Below are 12,717 nucleotides of genomic sequence, written 5' to 3'. Positions count from 1 at the left end.
CTGCAGCGTCAGGAAAAGCGTAAATCTACTGAAAAGGCAGAATTACTAAGTGCTACTAACATATGAAGGGGCTGCAACAATTAGTAGAAAAAGTTCATTACCTTTCCATTCCATTTTAAAATATACTTTTTGAAGCCCCCTCATATCACCATGTACTGCTGCCAAACCAATGAATGATTAAAGTATAATTATTATGAGGAGTCCATGGAATTCTAATATTTTCACACTCAAGCTAGAAATTGTTAATGGTGAAACACATTTGGTTTCAAAATGCATTATGGACAAAGGTTTAGCAACACAAAAAATACTTACAATTACATCAAATTTGGAATAAATATCTACAACTTTTCCTAGAAATGAAAATATATGTTAGAAAAACATAAAATACAATTCATTTAGCATCAATTTCAACCATATAATGGACAGTAAATACGTGCCCTCCAATTCCAAACAAACTGTTGTCCAGTTTTCTGACTCACAGTGACCCTAGGAGACAGTAGAAAGGCCCCAAAGCATTTGTACGGTTGTAATCTTCATGGAAGCCAACTGCTCAATCTTCCTCCCAGAGTAGTAGGTGGGGTCAAACTACTGACCTTTTGGTTGGCAGTTGATTACTTAACCACTGTGTCACCAGGGCTCATTATAAAGTTAGTAATTAATCATTAATAAGACTAACTTGTTTATTTTTAAATGGACATGAAATCATGTCTGGACAGAAAATAAGCCAGTAAAAATGATTATTATTCTGCATGCATCTCCATGCTGAATTCACCCACCAGATCTAAATGTTCACTCTCCACACTTATCTGATGTGCTAGGTCATTTAAGAAGTAATCTTACCCAATGAGCTAAACAGTCGTCTCTATTTTAACTGATACGGCCAAATACAAACCTGATTCATCAACAACAGGCAAAGCAGATATTCGTCTTTCTACAAATATGTTCAAAGCTTTAATAATAGGAGTGTTTGGATGTATAAAGGCAATGTTGTGGTACGTTCCTATCCCAAGCTCATCCAGGTTCTGCTTCATAAAGGCAGGCTTTGGCATATCACACATCTAAACAGGAAGATAAATGCAAATGTTCTAGAACCAAAATATTCTGTTTCAGTGTGCACATGTCCAGATTTGAGTGAAATACTATGCACAAGCAAATTAAAGCTAGTCTTCTCTAACAATCTACCTGGATGTCTGAACTAATATGAAAAAAAAAGCAAAACATCTGACATATTAGAATTATATCTTTTGTTCAAACCAGATCATACACCCATACTTGAGCTCTAATTACTTAATAATGAGCAGCACTAACATGTTAACATTTTTTCCCTTTTCTTCTTCCACTACTGAAAGGTGGGCGGGAGAAGAGAACAGGCCTATTTGGGAAATTAAGACCTGGAAACCACCAGGAAGCCTTTCTTCTTCATCATTCAGATCACATTCAGGTCCTACCATCAGCGTGAAGTGGTATGTGCTGAGAACACACATTTCCACATTCACGACTCAGAGTGTGTGCCGCTGGCTGTGCAGAACCCCAGTGAACATCCTCACCCATCCCGCCACTACCTCCTGAATGCACCTTTGCAGGACACTCCAGCTTTTGTCTACTAGGAGCAAACACCAAGTTGGTAGAGCAGAGTTAGAAAAACCTTTAAAAATGAACTTTGCTTTTCTTGGGCTGTTTTCAAGGAGGAGGGAGAAATCAACAGAGAAAAGTCTAAGATCACATTTTGACTATAGAGTAAAACAAGGTCTACGGTTTCAAAAATCCACCTTTTAGAAAGGGTACAGTTGACTCCATCCTCCTGGTGTACCTTATAATTATCAGGAAAAGATGAACAATTAGAAGAAACAAAATGTTCAAGGCAAAGAGCTCATCAATATTCAAAGCATGAGAATCCTAGAAATTTAGAGAGAAAAAAAAAAAGAAAGAAAGAAAGACCTATTAGGTCATCTAGTGCACCCCCACACTGGACCATCCCCTGCCCTGTCCTTTCCTCAGAAAGTGACGATCCCATCAGTCAGTGAAACGCAGGCTCTGAAATATATTTGTTAAATCTGCTTATAAAAACTTACATTTTTATCTGAAAACCTCTAGCTGAGTAGAATATTAGAATTTTTCAAATATTCTAATTACCACATTGGCCCAAATCTATGGCAGTCGTGGGCAGAGGCAAACTTCGCCTGTTCTTATAGAAGAGACAACCTCCAAGTGTGTGCAGGGACCACCTCAAGTGCCCACTCTCTTCTTTCAAGGCAGCACAGCTGGAAGCATGATGCAGGCTTTGGAGTTTGACCGCCAGGGAATAAGGTTGCCGCTGAGCACTGCCTCCTGGTGGCAAGTGTCACAGGGGCTCGGAGCAGCTGCAGGGCTTTACCCTCAGCAGCCGCCAACCTAGGCAGTAAGTGACCTGCTTAATATAGTGTGATCTATCACCTATCACATCTGTCCTTGGTAGTAAGATGACCAGAGAAGCCCTATAGGTCAATATTAGACACACAGTCAATGCTTATCAGCAATTGGCTCTCATGACTCACAGTGTTTTAAATGATTATCAGCAATTGGCTCTCATGACTCACAGTGTTTTAGAACGATTACTCAATTAAAGGAGCCAAAGGTCGGACATGTGGGGAACTCTCAATGCACGGCACCCCCTACTCCCGTTCCCATACAATCCCAACTACTACAGAACATGCCCGCTCATGGCCGAAGAGGGCAGGCCTGGGCTCAGCCCTACACTGATTCCTCCAAGGCGTCTCCCCTAGCTTGTCTCTTTATAAATTCCACTGTTTGTGTAGATCATCATTCTTTTTCTTCCTGGTTTCTTAGCATACCCTTAAATGTCAAAAGGATTACTTAAACACGCAAGGCATTAAGGGATAGGGCTGGTGTGATGGATAGGCCTTCCCCCACTCATCAGCTCTCTGTGTGCTCCCAGGCCAAAACGCCCCTTCCTGCATCCTGTCCCATGAGATCTTGGGGTCCTCCTCCTCCCACAGTGCCATCTTATTTTCTTCTCCAAGGTGGTGAAGGAGAGGGAAACGCTAATGTGAGGGAGGTTTTAATGGGTACTCAATTCTTTTAAAGTAACTGTTCAAAGGAGCCCACTGAGGCATGAATGAGCCCACCGGTGGCTCCATTTGGCCAATTATTTATAACCTCAAATTTAGTACAAGTAATTAAAAGGAGAAATAAAAGCTCTCAAGTTCTCAGCAGATTTTTATACCACCTACCAAATAAGTTGTAAGTGTTGCTTAATTATGAAACAATTTCATTTCAAAAGCAGTTGAGAAAGTCTATAGAAAATATCACCCTAATTTGGACCAACATGGCGCTCTTTTGCCAAAATGTAACTTCGCTCTGGGTTTTCCTATCACTGAAATAGACAATAATGAGGTATTAAGTGGATCCTGGGAACAGTTGTTTTAAACATGCTTTTAAAAACCACATTACCAATAACACTACATATAAGGTGTTTTTTACATTATTTATTGGTTCATTTTTTTTGTATAGAAGATCTTTAATTAAACTGATTTGCAATCTGCTCTATTTTCTAGATGATAAAATATTCTAATTAAATACAGAATTTCAAGTGTCTTTATAGACTTTTGATACCTGGACTAAAAGGTGATTGCTTTTAAATTGGAATCAACTTTGAAAATGCACAATTCAAACAGTTAAGTTTCAAGAAACCAAAGGTTAGAAATGGAAACCTCTAAGCTAACAAATTCTTCTACCGATGGTAACAGGAGCCTAATTTACTTGAAGTAAATGAATTAAAGCAAATTAACTATGTCTTTAGAAACACTAAAAGCTACTTACAAAAAGCTGGAGAAACTTGAGGATTCTTTTGTGGGTAAGTATATAAAGTGCATTCCCACTGATAGGGTCAATAACTGGCAATCTGTGGATTTTATTTTTGATCAACGAGTATACAGCATCGAAGAGGCTGTGGGAAAACCCATTAAAGTTGTTAGGAGGCTTTAAAGGAAACTCTTGGACCATCCCTGCTTTGAAAGCATTCTCAGTGCGTTTTTTATCTTGCAATATCAAAAGGTTGATCAACTTAAAACAGTATCTTGGAAGATTTTTAAATTGGAAGTTTTAGCATGCTTTAAAACACAATATACCTTAATATAGCTAAAAGATGTGAACTACAAATATAAAGAAAGAGATTTTTTTTAAATGGTGCATTTTACTTTTTCTATGAAGTGGTACAGAATTTAGAAAGTGTTTAGGGAAATGTAGAAATGTTCTCAAAGCCATTCCAAAGGTTTGTATCAAAAAATTTGTTAAGAAGACTGCAGAAAAGGCAGCTCATTCTTGGGAAGACCTCTGAAGGAACATTTAATACAGCTTTGATTTTAAAATAATTACTTTCTGTGATAAGTACATACAACAGAAACGTTGCCTTTCTTAAAATCAATTGTTTAAGTGTATAATTCAGTGACATATTAGTTATGTTCACAATGTTGGGCAACCACGACCATTTTTTATTTCTAAAGGATTTTAATCATCCTAAACAGAAACTCTACCTATTAAGCACCAACTTCCTGCCCAATCCCCTTCAGTCCCCAGTAGCCTCTGACCTACTTTCTGCCTCGATGCATTTCCTATTCTGTCTCAGTAAGTGGACCGATACAGTATTTGTCCTTTGTGTCTGACTTGGCTCACATAGCATAATGCCTTCTAGCGCCATCCATATGGAAGCATGGATCAAGATTTCCTTTCTCCCACTGGCTGCATAGTATTCCACTGCACAGATGTTCTGTATTTTGCTTACTTATCCATCTATCTGCTAACAGACATCTGCTGTTTCCTTCTCTTGTCTATTGTCAATAGTACAGCCATGAACAATGGAGCGCAAGGACCTTACAGATTCATTTTAAACTTCAGTGTGTGTCAGGATGCTGGAGGAATTGCTTAGAAGCATATTCTAATTTAAAAGGTTGAAGGTAAAGCCCAGGAATCTACAATTTTAACAAGTTCTCTAGATGGATTTTACTGCAGGCCATCTGGACTCTCAAAACTGCTTATTATGATACATTATCAATCATTTGGGGCACAAATTGCTGCTATTTCTATTGCCTCTACATTTAATAAATGTAACAGTTGGAATTATGGAAGCTGCTTCCTATCTGGATAAAAAAACACATTTTACTAACTGTCTACTTGCCTATTATGGTAACAAAACAGATAAAACTGAATGACTAAAAGCTTTCAAAGAAGAAAAATATTAAGTTTACCTTGCATCTGGGGATATATTCACTAAAGGCTTAAATGTTTCTTGTAAATAAAGCTCTGTATTTGTAGAAAGAAAATACAGTTAGTAATGTAACTTATCTGCTGCTTGCAGTTAATAAAGAAAATGCCCTTCAAGTGACAGTTATTAGGAATAAAAAGGCCAAATCAAAGAAATTTGGGTTAATTATAACCCTGATTATTATTTTTTAAAAATTCGAAGTGGTTTCTGGGACATTGCCTTTGTGGAAACCTCTATTAAAAAATCTTTACTAATGTTTAAAAATCAGAAAGAAAAAAAATGAGCTGATACCAAGGGCTTAAGTAGAAAGCAAATGTTTTGAGAATGATGATGGCAACAAATGTACAAATGTGCTTGACACGATGGATGGATGGGTGGATTGTGGTAAGCGTTGTACGAGCCTCCAGTAGTGATTTAATTAATTAAATGCCATAAACAAAACCCGGTTTTAAAGTCATTTTCATGATAGAACAGAGGCCCCACTCTAAGCGGTGCGTGGGTACTTGCCAGCGCAGTCCCTTTATATTCTCAGTTCTAGAACAGGGTCTTACATGCTACAGGTGCTCTGTACATGGCTAGGAAACAGAATGCCAACAATTACAGGACTATGGCACATTATTAAAAAATGAAGCTACAAATAAATAGAATGATGCCTTAAAGAACATAGTTTATTACTGGGCATATTTTACACATGAAGTGTAAGTATTTTCCCCTGATGTTAAAAGATAGAGAAGATCAAACCATGCTTACCCCTCCATGTTTCAATCTTATGCTCCTCTAACTCATAAATCTGTACCTGCAAATGAGGAAGACGCATATTTATAAATGTTAATGTGTACAACCTGAAGAAAAAGAAAATTATTCTTTCATAACGACTGTCGAGTCTGATAATTCAGCTGATGGGACCAATCCAGTCAATACTTTACAAATACTGGCAATATCAATGGGTAACACCTACAATCTTCTGTATTTCTTCGAAGGTGTCTATCTTATAAAGTTAGAACTTAGTAAACCAGTATAATACTAACCTTTCAGTGACTTAATCTGAAAATTTCTTAGGCACTTTAGTGTTAAAATACATATAAAAAGAGACACTCAATTCTTTAGCAGTATAGAAATTGTTAGCATATGTAATTTAAAAAGGCAACTGGTGAAGCAACATACTAAAATTGAGTCCAGAGAACAGTGCATGAGCCATGTCACCTGACCAAGGTACAGTGGGTACATGTCTGTAGGGGAGAGCAGCATGGGCTGATATAAAATAATTCTGCAATACCTCAGATTAGTTCTGAATCTCAGTTCTAGTTTTACCATGGTTGCTATCCTTGGGCAGATTACTTACCTTTTCGGGATCTTTTCTTCTACTATCCAGTTAAATAAAAACACTCTCCAAGTGAGCTTTTGTGAGAATTCTACAAGATACAGTGCCTGCTGGAAAGTGGCTTCTCTGTTACCCTTCTGGCAACTCCTGCTCCCAGATCAGCTTTTAAAACCATTACTATGCCACTAGCATTAGGTAGGATTTATGGGGACAGCTGAAATAAAGAAAATCCCGTCTCCTTTTGAACCATTAAATCTCAATGGTTGGCAACTTTCAAGTAATTTTGTAGGAAAACGTCACTGCAGAGTTGAAGAAAGATGAGTTCCTTCACTCCCAGAAGGCTCAGGGGTTCAGAGAAAGTAGAGGTGAACTGAGTGTTAGTCAAGGGAAGCTTTGAGAAAGTAGGATTTCAGCCATGACAGGTGGGATTTAGAGAAATGAAGAGAAACTTGAGTAGGGGCATTAAAGAAAGGAAAAAGACTTATCTCATACTCAATTTAAAAAACAAAGGGGCAAACAAAACCCCACTGCTGTAGAATAGTTTGGACCTCTTGGAGCCCTTCCATGTGTCAGAGTAGACTGGGTTTCATAGGATTTCAAAGGCTGTAATTCTTATAGAAGCAGATTGCCTGGCCTTTCTTTTGATGCACCTCTTAAGTATACGCCAACAGCCAACCTTTCAGTGAGTAGCTGAGTGCATTAACCACTCTAATACCCAGGGACGCCCAGAAAAATCCTAACAAAGCTAACAAATCCTAAAAGGCACTTCCTAGAATAAGTGAACTTTGTAAGACACATGGTCAACATATACAAAAAAATTAATCATGTCTTTATATACTAATGATGAACACTTGACAAATAAAAGCATAGATTTTCCAATGGCATTTTCTCAAATATAAAAACTTTTTGGCTGTAAATGTAGCCATAATGGTCGTTAGCAATTACTTACTGTTGGAATCTGCTATATGGCATTTGATTGCTTTTTATAAAAACCCGTTTATTTGACAATCACATTTGTGCTCGTATGTTAGTCTACAAGCTGACAATGTTGTTGGAGTCACTGCGTCAATTCATCTCAGTGAGGGTCTTCTTTTTTATTGACCCTCTACCTTACCAAATGTAATGTCCATTCCCAGGGACTGGTCTCTTCTGATGAAATGCCCAAAGTACATCGAACAAACAAAGTATTGCTATCCTTGATTCAAAGAAGCATTCTGGCTGTACTTCTTCTAAGACAATTTGCTGTTCTGGCAGTCCACAGTACTTCCACTATTCTTCCCCAACACCATAATGCAAGTGCACCAACTCCTCCTTACTCACTCTCCAACTTCCACATGCAGACGAAGCTACCAAAAAGAGAAGGCTTGGCTCAAGAGCACCGTGTGCCTTCAAAGTGACCTTGCTTTTGAACACTTTAAAGAATTCTTGTATAGCAGATTTGACCAATTCAATCTGTTGTTTTATTTCTTGACTGTGGCTTCCATGAGCATTAATAGTGGATCCTCCCTAAAATTAGTTAATAACAATTGGCAGAAAAATGTCAATAATGATTTCTTCAATTTTATTTTTAATCGTATATAGCCTTTTAATCAGCTCTCCGATTTTCTACTATGAGAAAGTAAAACAGTTCATTGAAAAATCTTTTTACACTAGAACCTTGAGCATAGATGCATCATTTGTTTTGAGATACATGCAAAATGAACTCTCCAGTTTAGGATCTTCTGAACATACGTCTAACATAGGTCACCGGGACAGGGTATACAGGTTTTAAATAATTTCTTTTTGATGTTCTTTTTTTTCAATTCCTCATTACTAGTAGAAATTTTGTTTTTGCATTTTATTCTTAACTTTTTCAAAACTGCAATCTATAATGTTGCATTCTTCTTTTCCCTCCATCTTTAAATTTCATGATTCATCACAATATGAAGACCCAAATGCTTTACTATTCTTATACATACATGATTTATTTGAGACGTGACTTGTACATCTTGAGAAGGCAATTAGTACAGATTTCCACCTGCATAAATCACTATCATCTTAGAAAAGTGGTGAGGAAAGAGAATAAAACTTTCCCATAAAGCAGGTTTTGGTTTCTATCACATGCACTTCTAGGTTTTCAAAAGGACAAGGGATGGACAAAAGCTTTCCAACAGTAGTCCACCTATATTTTATTCTTACATCCTCTAAAAGCTCTGCAAGCATGAAGACTGCCTCTCATTCTTTACATGCACAGAGCCTCTCTCCACTGTGAGTCCACACACGTCTAGTGAGAAAGTGTTTCGCCCATCACTGCTCCACAGGAACTGTTGCCTGAAGAAGGAATACAAATGCTCTCGCCATTGTTAACACACATGCCTTCTTTGTAAGGTGTTATTTTGTGTGGAGAGGGATAAAGTTGGACAAAACATTGTTTGACAAAAACATCGCGCACCCTTTTCTGCTGAGTGAGGTGTGCGGCCCAACTAGAGGCTTCCAGACATCCTTCACCTTCATAAAGCGTTTCTCTCAGGTGTGAAATACTAGTACTGTAGGTGACTAAAAGCGTGCCCAAATCCCAAGATTTAAAAGGATTCCCCTCACTCTATGGTGTTTACTGAAATGTGAGGACTAAATAAAGGCTTCCCATATTCTTTACAATTTTTAATAGAACAATTTCCATTTAATTTCCTCTCAGGTTTGTTTTTCTTCAGCTTCTAATCCTTACAGAGGCTTTGGAGGAGCTCGTGGGGCAGCACCTGCGGGTCTAAATCGAGGTGGGGTGGTCCGGTCCTTCCACGCTTCAGGTGACCGGTTCCTGACCACCTTGCTGTGAATGGCACAGCTCACACAGTGATGCAGCTTCACATGCAGTTTGGGAAACACAAATGCATCAAAGACACTCACTTTGGAAATGTCTCTTGACGGCTGCAGCCTCCACGATGTTTCTTATTTCGAACTTCTTAATGGCCTTGTCTTTGGGCACACAGCAGGCGCAGTTGGTGCAGAGAATGGGCTGCACATGGCTGACTTGGCTTAGCACGACATTGTTATGCCTTTTCTTTGTCGTCTCAGAAGCAAGGATGCGAGAGCTCTTTATATTCTTAAGGTCTTTCTTCACGGTGACATCTTTTAGATTTAGTGCTACAGGATAACCAGACTTTCCCACATTCTGTACATTTATAAGGCCTTTCCTCACTGTTTCTTTTTATGTTCACTGAGGTGTGCGGATTGAATAAAATCTTTCCCGCATTCTTTGCATACATAAGGCCTCTCTCCACTGTGACGTCTTTTGTTTAGGTAGAGCTAGAGAATTATTCAATGCTTTCCCACATTCTTTGCATTTATATGGCTTCTCTCCACTGAGTGTGCTCTTATACTCACTGAGGCGTGAGGTGAAGGCTTTCCCACGCACTCTCCACTGTGAGTTTTTATATGTGCACTTAGTGTTGAGGGATGTCCAAAGGCTTTCCCACATTCCCACATCCCATATATTCATAAGGTCACTTTCTACTGTGATTTGTCATAAGTCTAGGGAGATCTGAGCTTGAATAAAATGTTTTCCCACATTCTCGACATTCATGACTGAGTTTTTTGATATGTCTATTTAAGACTGGGGATTTCTAAAGGCTTTCCCACATTCTGTACATTTAAAGGTTTCTCTCCACTGAGTTCCCATACATTCAGTTAGCATTGAGGGGCATATTCTTTCCATTTACAGGACTTCTTCCTACAATGTGTTCTTTGATGGCCAATGAGCTGTGAGGACTGAGTAAAGATTTCCCCACATTCTCTACATATATAAGGTCCCTCACCATTGTGAGGTCCTAGACATTGAGTATGGGGCAAGGAACTACCGCCAACTTTACCACAGTATGCAATGCCATGGAGTTTCTCTCTAGTAAATGTTTTTGAATGAGGCACTAGGCAACAGGGCCTACTGCGGTTTTCTCTGCATTCCTTATACTGGTAAGGTCTGTTTCCAGTGTGAAATCCAACCTCAGGATTAAACGTACCATTTTCACACCTTCATCAAAGTTAAAAGGATTTATACCGGGAGTTCCTTTAAGACTAGTAAGATCTGCCGTCCAGCGGAAACACTGTCCAATTGATCAACTTCTATTTCTTTATCGTCTTCACTTGCATAGACGCTTTCTACCAGTTTCTCAAAGGCCTTTCCTGGCTGTTGTGATGTTCACTGCCACAGACTCCACAGGTTCCTCTGAACATGAAGAACCAGCAGTCATTCCTCAGGGTTGCATTAATATATGTTCAACGAACATCTTGTGTCCATTATTGTCCCATTGAGACTGACCCAATAATGTGGAGTTTTAAAATATAAAAAACAGAAAGGACATCTGATGAGGAACAAGCCACCTCAGTCAAGGTTCTTGATGGTTTCCACCATCACGGTTCTGTAAAGTTTCCTCTGAGAAAAATTCAGCAAAGCTCACTCTTCCTGGGTGAAGTCTATGGCCACATCCTCAACTACCACCAAGTCCATTTCTCACTCGATTTCTTTATGTCCATTTGAGTGTCTTTTCTAAACCCCAGAAGTCACTTAACTAGGAGGGATGGCAATGGAAGCAAAGTTACCAGTTTGAAGGCAGATTAATGTTTAGTTCACACAGCTAGTCAGAGCTCGTAAAATTTGTACTTCGGACTGCATGGATGTGCAAGATGACTGCTTTTGGTACTGAGCTGTGGAAACTGGATTCTCTGTGTGGCATGGCTGGGACCTGTGGGTGCACCATGACACAGGGCAGCCTCCTCTGAGGTGGGGTCAAGCCAGCCAGGTGCAGGGTGCATGGATATTAGCTCCCCTAGGAGAGCCAGTGGTGGGGGCCTGGGCCACAGTGGGCCCACAGGAAGTCCGTGGCTTGGGAGCAGCTCAGGGCGGACACAGAGGCCAAGACTAAGCTTCAGAGCAGCACCCTTAGACCCCACTGGGTCTTCCTGTGCCGCAGCTCGTCCAATGTTGCATTTTTTTTGTGGCTATTAAAAGATCATTTTATTAGGGGCTCTTACAGCTCTTATAACATTCCACACATCAACTGTATCAAGCATATCTGTACATATGTTACCATCATTATTTCCCAAACATCCACTTTCTATTGAGCCCTTGGTATCAGCTCCTCTCCTTTTCCTCCCTCCCCCACCGGCCCTTGTGATTCCTTGATCAATTATAAACCATTATTTTCATATCTCACACTGACTGCTGTCTTCGTTCCCTCATGGTCTCCGTTGTTCAACTCCCTGGAGTGTGAGTGTGTGTGGTTATGTGTCGATCATTGTGATTGGTTCTCCCTTCCTCTCCTCCGCTACCCCATATCCCCCTACTCTCGTGGTATCCTACTCCCTCCTGGTATCACTACTCACATTCCTGTTCCTGGATTCCATGAGTTGGTAGCTCTCATCTTTTATCTGTCCCTGTTCATATGCTCTGGTCTAGTCTGCAGTGAAAGACAGAACTGGGGTCATGATAGTGGGGGGTGAGGAAGTCTCAAGGAACCAGAGGAATGGTGTGTGTTTCACTGGAGCTATACTGTGCCCAGATTGACTCGTCCCTTCTGTGAGGGGATGTCTTGTTGTCTACTGATGGGTTTTGGGTCTCTGCTCCGATCCCTGTAGTTCTCAACAATATGGTTCTTTTTGTTTGTATGTTTAGGGTCTTCTGATGCCTGTTACCTGATCCCATCAACACCTCATGATCACACAGGCTGGTGTGCTTCCTCCATGTGGGTTTCTTGCTTCTCTGCTAGATAGCTGCTTGTTTATCTTCAAGTGTTTAAGACCCCAGATGCTATTATCTTTTGATAGCTGGGCATCATCCACTTTCTTCACCACATTTGCTTATGCATCCACTTTGTCTTTAGTGATTGTGCTTGGAGGGTAAGCAACACAGAATGCCAGGTTGTCAGAACAAAGTGTTCTTGAATTGAGGGAGGGCTTGAGCAGAGGCCTGAAGTCTCTCTATTATTTCAGTGTTTTGTCATACAAATATATGTACATAGGCCATATACATGGTGGGGCAGGAGGAAGGTAAAAGGAAACAGAGGAAAGATCTAGGAAGCAAAGCTATGGTAGAAGTATAAGCATAGGTGTATACCTATGTAAATACATTAGTTCATCAAAGTAGAGGTATTGGCCAATGTTGCAT

General features: G+C 39.7%; 1 protein-coding gene across 7 annotated transcripts in view; it reads right to left on the bottom strand.

Annotated features, from left to right (window-relative positions):
• Positions 1 to 12,717, bottom strand: part of PRKAG2 (protein kinase AMP-activated non-catalytic subunit gamma 2) — a 305,092-nt gene that overhangs the window by 10,540 nt on the left and 281,835 nt on the right. For all 7 annotated transcript variants that reach the window (XM_075550213.1, XM_075550212.1, XM_075550211.1 and 4 more), the window contains 5 exons: positions 6,011 to 6,056; positions 5,244 to 5,298; positions 3,820 to 3,946; positions 893 to 1,058; positions 313 to 350 (listed from right to left, as the gene is read on the bottom strand). In XM_075550213.1, coding sequence (XP_075406328.1) covers positions 313 to 350; positions 893 to 1,058; positions 3,820 to 3,946; positions 5,244 to 5,298; positions 6,011 to 6,056 — 432 coding nt within the window. The remainder of the gene's footprint in view (positions 1 to 312; positions 351 to 892; positions 1,059 to 3,819; positions 3,947 to 5,243; positions 5,299 to 6,010; positions 6,057 to 12,717) is intronic.

The sequence above is a fragment of the Tenrec ecaudatus genome, chromosome 5 (genome assembly GCF_050624435.1).
Source record: "Tenrec ecaudatus isolate mTenEca1 chromosome 5, mTenEca1.hap1, whole genome shotgun sequence".
NCBI lineage: Eukaryota > Metazoa > Chordata > Mammalia > Afrosoricida > Tenrecidae > Tenrec > Tenrec ecaudatus.
The sequence above is the reverse complement of the archived record's forward strand: the minus strand, read 5'-3'. Positions and strand labels throughout refer to the sequence as shown.